Genomic DNA, 16,334 nt, shown 5'->3' on the forward strand with positions numbered 1-16,334 from the left:
CTGTATTGTCCTAAATACTACCTTAGGAATATAAAATATAGGAATATGCTGCATGCGTATGACTCAACATAAAAAATGACCTTAAAAGGTAAAAAAGCTGTCACATTTAATTCCATTCGCTAATATCTGACTAGTTGAAAACAAAACAAAATCAGCAGTTATTTCCAGATTTATTGCAGTTGTAAAGCAATAAAACAGACAAGCACATACATATAACAGTTGGAATAAAAAAAAACATTTAAACACAGATATGCAGAGAGGAGAAAAGAATACTTCCTTAAGAATGTAAAGGGAATCTTAACATGCATACATATGTAAAGGCAGTCATGTGGTGGCAGTTGTAATGTGTTTGCAAGTTTCAGGAAATTAATATAAATGTGGCTACATTATTTTTAATACTTTTAAATTGGCTAATGATGGGAATCTTTTGTAATAAGTGGAATAAGGTACATTAGCTTTTGTATTCCAACTTTGCACAGTTTTGAAATAAATATCCAGGAAATCAAAGTATTGAAACTCAGACTAGAACAGTTTGAGGCCTTTTTTCTTCTTTTTATGATGTTTTTGGCAAGACTGACAGATCAGTTTAAAGATCTTTGAGGGGATAAAGTGGTTCTGGTTGGATGCAATTTCTGTAATTTTATATTACTGTTGATATGTTCAATTGCAGATAGTTAGAGATATACTCTTACCTCTTAACAGAACAGAGGCCGTACTTTGACTCAATAACAAACTGTTTACGTAAACTTGTAGGTCCACTCATGCAGCATAATGACGCTGCTTATCTGAATGATCAGAATGAGGAAGGATGGAGCACTTCTGAGAGGATGAAAACCAATGCACGTACTTTGTCATAAGTTCAGCTGAGTCATGTGTGATGTGTAAGACGGACAAAATGAAACCAATCTTTGGCAAAATTATGTAGAATATATGGAGAATTTAAATTTCCTGTGTGGAATATTTCAACTTCATGTTTGCAAAGATGCATTTTCAAAAGTTCTCAAGCACAAACACATAGCAGCACACATTTAAATGCCCGTACAGATACATACAGTAGTGCCTGCGCTAAAGCGCTTTGGTCTGGTCAAGTCTGTGAGGAGACGCACGGTCAAAGTTTCACACGACGCAGCGACTACAACATGAAAAGGCACTGTGGAGAAAAGAGAGAGAGAGGAGAGATCGCCATGCAGGACTGGTAGTGTGCAGATGTGTGCGTTTTTCTGCCAGAGTTCTCCAGAGTTGTAGTCCATGCATCCCATCATGCATCATCTTGCGAGCGCTCGTTGCCCCTCAGCCTCTCTCGCTCTCGGTGCCGCTGGATGGCCCGCCAGATGCGGCAGATGACTCCACCCCTGAGAGGAGGAAGGGTTAATCATGATACATGATGGTGTCAAAATGTATGTTTCAGAGAGGAATATTCAAATTAGACAGATCACATTTTACTCTTATTGTATTTTAATCTGTTTTTTTATCTAAGGCCCAACAAAGGATGACTGTAGCGACACTTCACATTGCCTGCGTCGTATCTTTAAAGTTGCACTGGAACACAGTAATTTTCTTGTATTTTTTACTTATTTCTTACAATTTTTTTGGCTCATTTTTTTCTTTTACTGCTTCTTTCAATATTTTAAAAGAAATCAAGCCAGTTCTCAGGTTTCAAAAGGTTAAGCACCTGCTGTTTTTGCAGTGAGGGTAAATGTCAAGTAGGCAAAGCATCTTAAAACATGTAGATTCTGTGCAAATCTGCATATCATTTTTGTTTTAAAGAATTAAAACTGATGGAGGATTCGTGTTTCTTCCCTCTACTTATTTAATAATGTTTGTCAGCCTCCAAGCTTAGTTCGATGTTTCGCTCTGTTAAAATTTGTTGTGACAGATGTGAGAAAGTCGATACCGTAGACGTAGACAGTGGAGGTCGTCTTTGGTAACGTCATTGAGAATGTCGGTCAGTGTGTATTCCTCCAGCACGAACTGCAACACAACCAATCAGCAGTCAGTTTTAAACCAAACTAACGTGCTGCTTACAGACAGATGTTCAACAGATACTCAACCTTATCTACGGTGTCAGCGTCCGCCCCCTGCTCCTTCAGCCAATCAGTGAGCTGCTTGTCTGGCTCGTGGTCCGCTGGGATGTGGAAGATGGAGGGAGGTGAAGCGTCTGTAAAAAAAACCCCAACAGAGTTAGAGAGGAGGAGAAGCACAAAGAAATCCAGGGTTCCTACAGTTTATGGCAGCTTATGGCAAAATTGAAGAAACAAAACATGAACCCTAACATCAGTTACTTAGAGTTAGGGACAATTTTGTTCAGATATTAACTTTAATATACAACTTTTTTTGTTCAAATTAAAAAAAAATAGATCATAAAACACATGGAAAACAAAATAATTTTATCTCAAAGTACCCATGCCTTGAAAATCAATTCTTTTTTTTATTTTTATTTGACAGGATGCAATGTTGGAGTGTGTTTATGTTAATGCGTGTTATTGGTTCCCCTATGCTATTGTCCTTGACATTAAATCTGGTAGATTATTTAAAAATATATACATGCTGACAATGATTTTAAGATTTTACGATGCACGTTAAAAAATGTTTTATCACAAAATCCACCTCACGTTTTAGCATTTTAAGACTTCTGACTGACTGATTTGAGACATTTTATTACCAGTAGAGGCCTTATTTATAGATTAATGAATTAAATGCATTTTAAGCTTTTTTAAGGATAATCAATCCGTGCGTTTACCTGGTGGTTTGTGTCGGACTCTGACCAGCTCCAGGTCGTGCGTTCTCTGCTGCAGTGTGGCCTTCAGGACCTGCTGGTATTCCTTCTCTTTCTGCAGCAGCTCCTCCAGCAGCCTGCAGCAACAGTGACATCTGTTTTAGTACGCACTAAATCTCACAGGCGTGCAGCGGGGAGAGTTGGACTGTAGAGTCTAACAGGAAAGCTGTCACAAATGTTTGCAGCAATGATACAGTTACGGGTAATTTCAGGGCTAAGAAGCTTGCAGAAGAACTCTAAAACTCGCTTATTAGTTAATCCAACTTCCTGTCAGAAAGTGGCCTTGAGCGAGAGTTACAGCCACACAAACGGCTCCAGAACATCTGTACAGAAGGAGAGGGATATTCCTGCTTTTTAATGATGTCAGGTCAAATAGAGACGTAGACGTTTCACAACAGAAAAGTCAATTTCCGCAGTGCGACAAAGAAAAAGAAAGAAAAAGATTCCGTAGATCACATAATAAAAGGCTGTCTCAAAATAATGACTTAGTATCTCAAAATGTCAAGCATCTCAAAAATAATGATAAACTTTATCAAAAATCAACAATTATGATTTAACTTAAAGTTATGACTCGGTATCACAAACTGACCTTTATTTCAAAACAATGAGTTAGCATCTCAAAATAATAACTTAAAGTAATGACCAGATATCTCAAACTAATGACTTTTATCTCAAAATAATGGGAGATGTTTTTAAACTAATGACTTACCTTAAAGCATAGACTTCCTGTCTTGAAACAATGACTTAAATCTCACCATTAAGATTTAGTATCTCAAAATAATGACTTAGTATCTCAAAATATTGAGAAACGTTCTGAAAATAATGACTTAACTTACGGTTAGAAAACAAGTCTCAAAGTGATCTAAACATGATGACTTAGGATTTCAATATAATTACTTATTTATCTATATAATGACTCAATATCTCAAAATAATGAGAAACTTTCTCATAGCAATTAAAGCTTTAGTGATTACTATTGATTTTTTAATAAATTAATCTCCTTCTTGGTTTAGTATATCAGTCCCAACTGTTGTGGGGGTGAAGTTGGAGAATGCACAGCCAGGCAACATTTCTCATTGCCAGCATATTTCTGTTTTGCATTTCTCTCCTTAAGTTTCTGTTTTGTTCCACCAACATGAAAAAATGAGGAAATTCCAGGAAGTGAACAACAATGAGATGCTGCATTTGATTCATCTCTTGATCACATTTGTCTTGTTGGTATCAGTGAGGACTCTGGCAAGCTTACTCTTTCTGCGATGGCTGGCTCTGCTACATTATCCTACTTTTTGGGTTAAAATCTGAAACTTAGAATAAAGGAAATAACTTTGTTATCTCCTTTTTCCAACTTATGATAGTACAAGAGATCAAATAATTTCAAATCAAAATCTTGGTAACATATTACCACGTTAACATTGGCTTATGTTGTCATTTTTATATAAGTGTTGCAGTTAGTCATTTTTGGTTTTAATAATATTTGCCTAAATAAATAATAAAACCAGAAAGCCTTTCTTTTGAATCGGGTTTTCTCTGTGAGCTTTTGTATTATAATGTATCATTGTCGTCGTAGCAGTCTTTGCTAGATTTGTCCTTAAAACAAAAATGTAACTTCTTTGAGACTGTTATCTGATTAGAAAAAGAGCGATCATACAAATCAGTTTTAACAATTACGTGTTATATTAGTGATTAAAAATGGTAAAGATCACATAAAGTTTTGCTGTGGAGGTTTTTCACTTTTACCTCCTCTGTTGGCCCGTGCTGTGTGTCATCGCCCTGCAGGATTAAGTGACAAACATCTAACAGCCGGCAGCTTTTGTGTTTGTGACGTTCGGGTGTGTGTGTTAGCACATTCTGGGTGTGTGTTTGTGCTTGAAGGTGCACATTTTCTCCGTCTCCTCCACTCCTTGTCACACAATTGATACAAGTGGAATTTCATTATGAATGACTCCCATTCACACATTGTGCCTGCAGCAGGTTAACTCTGTGTGTGTGTGTGTGTGTGTGTGTGTGTGTGTGTGTGTGTGTGTGTGTTATTAAGTCTTATATGTGTTGAAATCTTTGAATGGCAGTCCCTGATCACACCTTAAACACATTTAAGGGAAAACTGTTCAATACAAATTTGCTAATACTTTGTTTTTGATTGTGTGAAATTTTATTATTTCAATTGTCTTTAACTAAATATGTTGCCAAATCTTTTTTTTTGTACCACTGTTTTGTTGATTGAAATTTTTAGGTTTTCAATGCCCATACCTGTACAAGAAAATACAGTACAAAGATAAATAAATATCGAGATAGCAATCATAATAATAAAGTTAAAAAAATACTTAATTTAAATTAGTGTTATTAATACATCTAAAAAACATAATTAGAAAATAAAAAAGTAATTCTAAATCTAAAATAATAGTAAAATTCAAAATTAATAAAAGATAGAAATAAAAAATACCTGTTGGTCTCCTGTTTGAGCCGCCCCAGCTGTGCACCCAGCTGATGATGTGAGCGCTGATGCTCCTGAGAGGGTGCAGAGTTTAGCGTGCTGACCGCAGAGTGGGTGGGGTCAGCTGTTGTCCCGGGGTCGTCAGCGTGAGGAGCTAAAACGGGACCAAACTCCTCTTCGTCCACTTCGTCCTCCTTTTCAGCTCCCTCACACTCTGACGCCGGTCCAAAGTGGGTCTGCAGCTCTGTTAAAAGCAGGTTTGTCACTGTAAACTAATTTCTTGTAACATCTTATGAATATTTATTGTAATATTTAGCTGCAAACATGCAGATGAAGGAGAGAAAGTCATGCATGTGTCCACTAGATGGCAGTGATAGCTCAAGCTGGGCTTCTGACCTGGGATGAGGATGGTGATTGCAGCCTGCACAGCTCGGCGGATGATGTTATCCATCGCAAACATCCAGTGGGGTTTAATGTGATGGTTCCTCAGTACTTTGTTTACCTGAAAACATCCCAAACACACAAAGACAGACTCATTCAAACCAAAGATAATTCTCTAACTGCTGACCTGGATTTACACACTCAGTAGAACTAACTTGACATATCTGGATGAGTCAAAGTAGCGCCGCTTTATGTAATCATAACTAAAAAATTAAGAAAAAAAGGGGGAAATTATTTATAATGTGGGGCATTTTAGTTCAGAATTTGTTAGATTAAATCTGAAACTTAAAGAAAACAAAAACATTCATAAAATCATACCTTTTAGACTCATGAAAAATAACTTTAGGACATTTTAAAACCAGTTAGGGCCATATTTTTAGATCAATTAATTCAATGCTTTTAAGACTTTTTAAAGATCCTCAGGGAGTCTAAATTTGTATCACGATATTTTGACTTGCACATGTCATAAAGGCCCTTTTTCCATTAATTTTGCCATCTGATATCCCACCTAATCAACTCTGCAAATAAATAACAACAAAATCTTTTTATTCTTTTTTTATGGATTCTTTTAATTCTCTGCCATGTACCTAGTGCATGATTGCTATTTTGTAATGTGCCGACAAATTGTCTTTGTATGACAGCTTGTGTCATACAATACAGGCTCCATTCATTACGAATGGAGCCTGTATTTCCAGCTATACGTGTTTTTTTTGTGTGTGTGTGTGTGTGTGTGTGTGTGTGTTCGTGTGTGTGTGCGCTGACCGAGTCCTGGAAGCCAAAGAGAACCAGCTGTATCTGGTTGATGGAGGTGGAGTCAAAGTCCAGGTCCAGCTTGAGCTTGGAGATGGTGGCAGCCATGACGCGCCTCTCTGGGGAATGGATGAAGTCTCGGAGGATGCAGATGATCTGCTTGATGTGTTCGATGGACAGCTGGAGCTCTTCACTGCCCTACAAATACACACACACACAAACATTTATAGGCCTGCAACCAACGATTATTTTCATTATCAATTAATCTGCCGCTTATTTTCTATACTTAATGAATTGTTTGGTCCATAAAAAGTTGGATAGTAGAGAAAAATGTCCATTCCAGTTCTTCAAAGTCCAAGGTGATGTTTCTAAATGTCTTGTTTTGTTATTTCAAAACCCAAAGATATTCAGTTCAACATGATGTAAAACAGAGAAAAGCAGGAAATCTCCACATTTGAGAAACTGAAAACAGCATTTTCTGCCATTTTTGCAAGAAAAAGTATTTATACGATTAACTGATAACCAAAATAGTTTTCCTGTTGATGGACTAATGAACTTACTGAGGCAGCTCTAAACATTACATCATACAACATAAATCATACCAAAGTCTAAAGATAAAGATTTAAGTCAGATTTATGGAACTGAATTGGTTTGATTTGTGTTTTAACTCCAAAATAAAGACACTGCACATCAAGCATAAAGATAAACACCAAAGTCCAACCACTACTACAAATTTAAAGCCTCATGAATGAAAATTTGTCATCACAGCCTGTATTTTTAACATATGACTTTGGCGTCCCCCAGTGGTGAAAATGAAACAGTAGCAGAAGTTTTCTATTAAAATGTCCAGAGATTGAAAGTTTTACACATAATAGTGTGAGTGAAGTGCACTGTATTTATGTGACTTTATAGTCACTGCACATGTATTTGAATAAGACCATGTGTTTATCGACTGTTTTATGCTGACTGGCACGCCAGGGAATCTTTGCCACATGGAGTTACATGTCAGAAATGTTTTATCCAATGCATAGGAAGACTATCTACAGATCTACTTAATTGATTACGCTTGTTAATTTATCTGTTTTATGAATCTGGCACCTGGTGTGAAATTGACTTCATTGTTAAAATTAACCTTTGTCTGAACACACAAACACACCTGGATGTGGTTCTCTCTGAGGTTGGAGATGACCTTCTCCTGGTCTTCATTGAGGACCTTGAACAGAATGGCCCGTCTCTCACTGTCCTTCTTCAGCAGGAACAGACCCCCGTCCCTGTCCTCAGGGGACGGGGGCACACTGCGGTCCTCAGACACTGAACCCTCATCTGGAACACTACCACATACACACACACACACACACACATACACAGTGATCTCACTGCAATATAAAATAACACACAAAGCACATACCTGATTTACAACAGTGTGACACACCGTCCAGTTTATTTACAGATACAAGCCTCTCCTGGCTACTCTGTGTGCCCAGGAAAATGCAGAGGCAGCATGAGTCAGCGCCGCAGGTCGTGCGTGTACGTACACACACTCGTGTCTGTGCACGCGCAGGTGTGCGTGTGTGTGCTCAGCCGCTAGCTGAAGCTCGTAAAATTATCAGACCTCATTATATCAGTGTCGTAAAAGGCAACAGAACACACTGGCGGCTCAATCAGGCCACCTGCCACTAAAACACACAGATATACACACACATGCACATTCATTCACATCTGGTCACATGATCTGTACCATCACAGCAGGATTTGTCTGCATTTACACATAGTTTCAACATTTTAAGAGTCTGTAATAGATTCATTTTGCATTTAGAATAAGCATGACTCTTAAAAGAAAGCTATTTTGATGCCATCCAAGTTGAATTTGCCAGGTTAACGTCATTGTTAGAGCCACTAAAGACATTTTTAATGCAAAATCAGAAAAGCAGTAGCAGCTGAGACAAATCACCTCCCACCTTTGAGTTTTGGATCTTACTGTCCTGTAAAATCGGTAAAACTTGACCCAGTTCACCTTAAACCCACACACACAAACACACGTACACACCTCAGGTAGTTGGAGTTGGCGGGTTTGAGCAGGTTCTCGGAGACAGAGCTCTTCTTCTTCTGGAAGAAGACGTCGTGTTTGGAGTCGCAGTCTGGGCTCACGGAGCCGTGTTCACTGCTGCTGCTGCCGGTGGCCTCGCACTGCAACTGCACCGGCAGAGAAACGTTGTGGATGTAATCTGCAACATTTAAGGAAAGGAAGGAAGAAAGGAATATATATTAGACTTGAGAAGATTTACAAATTAGGAGACTGAGGTCTTTTGGAGTCAACAAACAGATCCCATTATTGTGTTTTCAGTCTACAATAAAGATTACTAACCATCTCTGGGAATATCCCTTAATATTCATCTGAGAGACTTTATATCCAGAGCCTGTCACTACATGCTCCTGGTCCTTTGTGTGTGTGTGTGTGTGTGTGTGTGTGTGTGTGTGTGTGTGTGTGTGTGTGAGTTTGTGTGTGTGTGTTAACCTGATGGTTTGAAGGCGATCTTGCTCTTCTTGCCCTTCGTGTTGTGTCTGACGAAAGTGTCTCTGAGGAGGTCCGAGGTGATGGCTCGCTTGTGAGGGTCCGGCTCAAAGCAGCGCAGGATGAACGACTTGGCCTCCAACGACAAGGACTCGGGGATCTCTGGGTGGATCTTGAACATGCCCACCTGGCACAGAAAACCACAGTCACAGAAAAGAAACATGACCTGGAAATCTGTTTAAGGACTCGCTGGGTTAAAGTTTGTGCATATGAAAGCCCCCACCTTAGTTTTGATTTTGTTTTTTTTCAAATGTTTTTATTTTATTTGATTCTATTTTACTTGTTTTATTAATCATTAGACTTGCAGTAATATTCATATGTGCCTATGTGTGTCTATTCAAGTTCAGGCCTTCATTGTCACTATCAAATCTTTATATTTTTATGTTTATATTATATGTTTTATTTTATTTTATTTTATGTATGCTCATTTGGCTGTCTTTTGTTGTTGTTGTTGTTGTTGTTAACTTGTTTTTAATTATCATACTTGCAGTCATATTCATATGTACATGTCTAATCAAGTCAAGGCCTTTTACAAAATGACAATGCTATCATTGTGAAAAAATAATACAATTTCATTACTTAAGATAAATCAATAAAATTCACATTAACTTTTCTCTAGTGTTTCTAACAAAAGATTTACAGCTTCTATAGTGCATATATCTTAATTAAACAGTGATTAAAAGCACACATAGTCAGTACCGACCTTAAACATGGCCGCCTGTGGCTCTCCCAGCTCATGAAAAGGTGGTTTCCCAGTTGCCATTTCGATAATGGTGCATCCAAGGGACCAGATGTCAGCTGGGGCCCCGTACCCTCGGGGGCCCTTATCAATGATTTCTGGAGCCATGTACTGCAGAGTACCTGCAGGCAGAGAGGCAGATTGTAACCTAGAACAACTAAAAGATAAGAAGAAGCAATCAAGTCGTTTAGCATCAGTTTCAACACATCGACTCGCAAACTGAAGATGAGATTTTGAAATGAACGTTTCTGGACACGTAGCAAAAGCTGGAGCTTATCTGGAAGTTTCTTACCAACCCATTTTTAATCATACTGCAGGTCTTGCTCAAAAAATAAAAATAAATAAATAAATCTGTAATTAGTTTGATAAATTTGAACACCGATGCTATATTAAGATTTGTTTTTAAAATTCCGACATATAGGTGAAATTGCTTTTCACACAAATTGCAGTGGAACAAAAAATTGCATTAGATAATTTAATGACTAAAGACGTGAGATTCGAGTTATTTTAGTCCCAAAAACTGACTTTGGAAAAATGTGTTAATTATGTTTTACTTTATCTCTGAGTATCTGATCGGCAGTCAGTAATTCTGAGCAGATCTGGCATTTGTGGTCTCTGTAAACAGTGAGAGACAGACAGAGCTATAAAAAGATGGAGTCAGAGGAGGGACAGATAAGGACACACACACACACACAAACACACACCTGCTAATGAAAGGTAAACACCCTTCTGCCTCTGCTTGATTAGCTAATCTAATTACGCACCTCGCTGGCCACTGGAGACGACCAGATGGCCAAGGAGTGTGTATGTACGTATGCGCGCACACGCTCGTGGGTCAGAGTGTTTCCATAGAGGCTGATAGTGGCTCTTGACATTTTGAGGGTCATTTGATATTTACACTCACAGACCGCAACATTTCTCTGACTCCATTTATGCAGACTCCATTTATATACAAGATACAGAGATGAGGGTGGGGAATGAAAAGCATGCTAATGGTGACGTTGTTGTTAATGGTTTTCTTCTTCTATATTGGGATTGTGGTGTTGATTATATAAATGAAGAGGCAGAGATATGGTTAATGATCGTGTTTTTTATTATTTTTTAAGTTATTTGTTGTGTGTATCTATCTATTTATGTTCTAAATAAAGTATATTTGGTTTGGTTTTGGTCGGTTCAGTTCCATTAAATGTAAAGAATAAGGAGTTACCGGTGAACGTCTCTGTGCAGGGGTTAACTCCTGCCAGCCGCTTAGAGGTCCCAAAGTCTGAGATCTTCAAGACGCCACTGTAGGTGTTCACCAGCACGTTATCACCCTGATGGAGAAGCAGCAGCTGTTTACTTTTGAATCGTCACCACACCAAAGTAGAGTTGCGCTTGACCGAATTAAAGACTGTGTTACACAAAGGTCTCCCTTGACGTTTGTCTTCGTACCTTGATGTCTCGGTGGACGATTTGGTTCTCGTGCAGGTATCGGAGCCCCTCCAGGATCTGTCTGGTGTAGAAGATGATGGTCGCCTCCTTCAGCGGGCCCCATTTGGACCGCAGCAACGCAGACAGGCTTCCTGGAGAAAGGAAGAGAAGGAGTGTCCAAAACCTATCATGAAATAGGAAGATGACCAAGCAGTTAGAGAGACCGCTCGGTAGCCGAGAGGTCACAAGCATCGATCTCTGACACAGATTGAATTTAAACTGAATATACTTTAAGTAGAGCATTTGGAATAAAATAGAGTACAAAGAGAAATAATAATGAACACATATAACAGATTTTCAAAATGCAACATTTCATGCCCAAAAAGGAGGGAAAGGAGGAGGAAATGCTTGTCTAGTCCCAGCCCTGTTCTATTCTAACCCATTATTACACAGGCATGAACACAGTCATAGGTCTGTCCATCCCAACGCAAAAACCACTCTGTTCATGCTCTTCATAGACCGAAGCCAGGAAATTAACAAAAGTAAAAAGTCACCATTGCTGCCTCCTGCGTGCGTTTGAATGTAAGCTGCACTGAGCCGTGTACTATTTCTACTTTTACTTTCTGTGTACCGATACTTTTGCAAACGATGTCTAGGAGTTCAGAGGGAACCTGTGCAGATCTCTGCAGCTCCAACATTAGTGGCAAAATTCAATGCTGAAACAGAGCGTGAAATATTGGGCCCATAACTTTTTGTCCATCCTGATATCTGCCTACCTGCACAGGATGAAAGTCGTGATAAAGCACAAAGTCTGTCTCTCTGTTTCTAAGGAATGAAGGTTTTCCAAACAACAACTAGTGCTGGTGGTTTTACCATGGCTCTCAGTTGTACAAACACACCTCCAGGCACTTGTTCCATGAAGATCTTGATGTATCCGTTCTCAGAAACAGAGCCCAGATACTGAACTATGTTCCTGTGCTTCAGGTACTTGTGAAGGGCAATCTCTTCATGAAGGGGCTGGGAGTACCTGATTCACACAGAGAGAAAGAAACAAAGAGAAATATTCTTTTCCCTCCCTTATTAACATCTGGTTTTAAGTTTCTCTTTTAAGCTTTTAACATACAGATATTTTTGTAAACAGATATTTTCCTCTACATTTTGACATCTTGTCCTCACACAAACAGTTTAAAGTTTACAAAAATGAGGTGTAGATTTTTCAAATCTTGGCACTTCAGGACACTTTAACATTTGAATCCTGGTCATTGCCAAAACTGATGGATCGTCTATTAGAAACGAGAAGCCTGTTTTTGGCCTGCCTCAATCTAGAAATCAAAGACTTGTTTTATTAATTAACTAAGACTTTAGAGTGCGAGAACAAAAAACTTGACAAGTGTGGCAACAGTGAATGAGGACAGGGCTTTGTGAACAGGCAATTCTTTGACAAAAAAAAAGAAAGAATGAAAGAAAAAACATTTTCTGCAACTTTGTGAATGTAGATCGGGGTCACTTCAGGTCATCATACCTGCTGTCTCTCTCAGGGATCTCTTTGATGGCGATTCGGACCTGGTTGCTGAGGTCTCTCCCGGCGTACACCACTCCATAGGTACCCCGCCCCAGCACCACCCTGTCCCCGGTCTCATTGGTGTCGTACTCATACTGCAACACACACATGCTATTAATTATCGACTGGGGTTAAAAACACTGATGTTTACTGTAAAACAAAAGTCCATATTTATGACCTCCAGTGTATCTGCGTCTCCTTCCCCCTCCAGCTCCACAGCGTTCCCCGTGCCATCAGATATCATCTCTTTCACCATGGAGCAGAACCTGAAACACACACACACACACACACACACAGACACACACACACACACACACACACACACACACACATTATTATCTCCAGCTCACGGCCATCGGGTCATGTTGCGATACAATCGCACACACGTACTGTACGAAGACAAACGCAGACAAACACACACACCTACACAGACACATCTAGAGGTGTGTGTCCTCACCGACCGCACTGTTCCTCAGTGGAGAAGTAGATCTGGAAGTCGTCTGAGTTATCGTGGACGTAGAGGAAGCAGCAGCGCTCATCGAACTTACTGATGCTGCAGACGGGAGAATAAAAGAAGATGACAGCTGAGGCTCATTCTTTCTGTTTTATCACATATTTTATGATTCAAAAAACACATTTAAATGTACTTAAACTATCCATTGGAATTTTTTTTTCTGTGCAACTGAAAACAGTTTTAACAACACTTTGACTAAATTTCACTCATATAATCATTTATTTTGAAAAGCAGCTAAGAAGCAAAGCCAACTAGCCCATCAGAGTAACATGATTTTATTTGTAGTAAGAATCAGTAATAAACAGTGAAAGATGTATTTTGTTTTTTGTTGCATAATGTCAAATATTTGGGGAGCTTTTGCATTTAATTCACATCGAACATAAGAGTCATACCTGATGCCTTTGATGGACATTGCAGTGAAGTTCCACTCATGGATCCCTTTCTGTGATGAGAGCGAATCAAGTTTTTATTTTTATTTTAAGTCCATACATTCTCTGAAACGATCGATACTACTTAATGGTTCTTTTTCATTACTATAAAATACAGTTTTTAAATAAATATTATGTTTAAAAATAATGAATTAGAACTGAATATTTAAATATAACTTATATAAAGAGACTGCTTGTTACTTAGCTGTATTTTCTATTTATTTTACTGCAGATTTTTTTTTAAGAAAATGTGCCTTAAAAAACTGCAGGACATGTAACACAATGAGTAATGCTTAATTTTTGGTGGTGCAGTCCAATAAAAAGCTGGTAAAGGTAAAACAGGGTCATGTGATTAAGAGGTGATGTTGTTACCGTTTCTGCAGGAGAAACATGCCAGATAGAAACGTTTTTCTCTTCAGCCTCGTTGTTAATGGACACATATGAGGGCTGGTAAATCTTTGTCGGCTCCAGAATCAACACCTGTAACAAAAAGAGAAAAGCACGAGTCAGCAGTCTCGAAATATCTGCCCCAATGTGTTAGAGTGTTTGTGTGTCCGTACTGGAAACCGCAGTCGATTGGTGGTGCCCTGCGTGGCCTCGACGATGATGTCCATCCAGAAGTTGAGTCTGTCCCGCTGAGGAGAGTGCTCCACCGTCTGCTTCTTAAACCTCTGGATCAGCTGCAGATTCTGCACCACCGACCGCAAATACCTGGAAGAAAACACATAAAAACGGACAAGAAACAACGATCAAGGAACGAAAGGAGTTTTATGTCATGCTTATGGTCACTCAAAATTATACATGTTTTTAAGGTTTGGCCAGCTAGCCATCATCACAGCCTCCATTTAGTTACACTAAAGTAAAATAATCACTGTTTTTTGAAAATGCAGGTAAAAAATCCGCTAAAAACTATTATTTTGAGTAAAAGCATGCATTTCATTGATTAATTGAGTCTATTTCCTCCGTTAATACGTTGATAAAATAGCTAAATTATTCTGTAAAAGTAGAGTAACTTAACCCTTTAACACTTGGATCGACATTAGTTTTCTTGTGCTTTGCTCAAACGCCTTTCCCGAGCATTTCAACCTCTGAAATCTGACAAAACTGGTTTGATTTCTCTCAAAACCACAGGGAAAAGAACATAATGTGCTACTTGGTAAGAAATGTTCAGTAAACTGCAAGAAATTAAATTTTAAAAAGGTGACAAGAAAATGATCTGAAAGTTAGCCAAGATGTCTAGAAAAAATGTTTTAAAATAATATCACATTATGTTACAGAAAAAAGAAAAAAAAAACAATTTTTAGCACCTTCCTGAGGTCATTTTCTCATCTTATTTTTACTTTTCTGTTTTTTCCCCTTATTTTTAGGTAATTTTCTAATTAACTTTTTAGTAATTTTTTACTAATTTAGGAGCCATTTCACTGCCGATGTTTTTGAAAGAAGGTACTTTATACTGAAAACAAATGTGTACAGATACTCCACCATAATAGTACTGAAAACATAGAATGAAAACATTTTTGTGACTGTCTTTACCAGAGCGGCGGCTTGAGTTTGAAGAGCTTCTCGGCAGCCTGAGTAGCTTTAGGGATGTCATTAGCCAGCATGCTAACGGTGAAGAACTGGCCCACGTCCCAGTAATTATTCATTTTCTCCAGCGAACCTTTGCGCCCCAGCAGACTGTTCAACCTCACACCTACAGATATTAGATTATTAGTGCGAAAGCAAAGCAAATACCATTGAGCTTAATTTCAACAGTAAAAGTTAACCTAATAAAGTAGAATTAAACAAGAGAGAAACAATTACAAATAAAAAAAAACAATAACAACCTCTAAGAATAACAGTAAGAACAATTCAAAGAATAAAAGCAGTAAATACAGAAGTGATAGTGCTGACAGTATAATTAAACATGATCAAGACAGAATAAAAGAAGAAATTAAAGGATCAATTGGAAGACAAGCAAAAATAGATTAATTAAAACAGACGACGTCTTATAAAATCAACTCTATAAACTGGGTTTTAAAAAGTGATTTAAAATAAGTCGCTGATTCTGCCAGCTTTATCTAAAATATTTGTAACTGATAAAGGGGTTTTCAGGTCTTTACCTATTTTCCTCAGTTCGATGGAGCTCTCAAACTGTTGGCCAGCGACTATGAGGAGGACGGCCAGGTTGATACCAGAGTAGAGAGTCGGCTGCAGCTCAAAACCCTTCCTGTACCTGCACCAATGTTGATAATAAAGATTGTGTAGGAAAAAAAAGGATTCTCATCATTTTATGGAGTGAGTCACTGTGTTCTCACCACTGTATGGCATTGTCCCTATTTTTGGTGTCTTTGCAGTCTGAGTCCAGGAAAATGTCTTTGTATATCCGTCCACAGAGGCAGAACATGTCGGGCGCCGGATGTTCACACGACTGCAAAACCTGCAGCATCACTCTGAGAGCCTGCTCCCTGTCACCAGGACTGTTCCTCCTGCACGTTTAGAAATGACAGTTGAGTTGAGGCTGATACTACATGCTAAAATACATGGTGAATTTTTTCACGACAGCTTTAAATGTTGTTTCACAGAATTTATACATTTCTGGTATTTTACAAGTTAAAGTCTTTGATTGAAAAGTTTAGTTAAGTAAAAGTTAGTAAGTATATTGAGGAAAAAGTACCTAAAGTATTAAAAGTAAAAGTACCAAATGCAGAAATATATATATATATTTTAATT

General features: G+C 38.3%; 1 protein-coding gene across 1 annotated transcript; it reads right to left on the reverse strand.

The window, feature by feature from the left end:
* Nucleotides 1-154: 154 nt before the first annotated feature.
* Nucleotides 155-16,146, reverse strand: map3k15 (mitogen-activated protein kinase kinase kinase 15). Its single transcript, XM_042510874.1, has 24 exons — nt 16,133-16,146; nt 15,920-16,090; nt 15,725-15,837; nt 15,156-15,315; nt 14,183-14,333; nt 13,995-14,102; nt 13,587-13,636; nt 13,138-13,233; nt 12,859-12,946; nt 12,642-12,775; nt 12,019-12,146; nt 11,141-11,271; nt 10,917-11,022; nt 9,674-9,831; nt 8,914-9,097; nt 8,446-8,623; nt 7,555-7,729; nt 6,411-6,596; nt 5,604-5,709; nt 5,217-5,451; nt 2,741-2,853; nt 2,052-2,158; nt 1,895-1,971; nt 155-1,352 (listed from the first exon to the last, which is right to left on the reverse strand). Exons 1-24 carry the CDS (start codon nt 16,144-16,146, stop codon nt 1,259-1,261), a joined length of 3,063 nt encoding a protein of 1,020 aa, XP_042366808.1. The 3' UTR covers nt 155-1,258.
* Between the last annotated feature and the right edge of the window lie 188 nt (nt 16,147-16,334).

The sequence above is a fragment of the Plectropomus leopardus genome, chromosome 21, assembly GCF_008729295.1.
Source record: "Plectropomus leopardus isolate mb chromosome 21, YSFRI_Pleo_2.0, whole genome shotgun sequence".
Lineage (NCBI taxonomy): Eukaryota > Metazoa > Chordata > Actinopteri > Perciformes > Serranidae > Plectropomus > Plectropomus leopardus.

What these genes read in the sequence shown, in the direction of transcription:
- map3k15 (XM_042510874.1), bottom strand. An exon ending in CATCGAACTGAGGAAAATAG is followed by an intron (nt 15,316 to 15,724) that starts GTAAAGACCTGA and finishes TAATATCTGTAG; the next exon opens with GTGTGAGGTTGAACAGTCTG. An exon ending in CTCAAACAGGAGACCAACAG is followed by an intron (nt 2,854 to 5,216) that starts GTATTTTTTATT and finishes CTGTTGCTGCAG; the next exon opens with GCTGCTGGAGGAGCTGCTGC.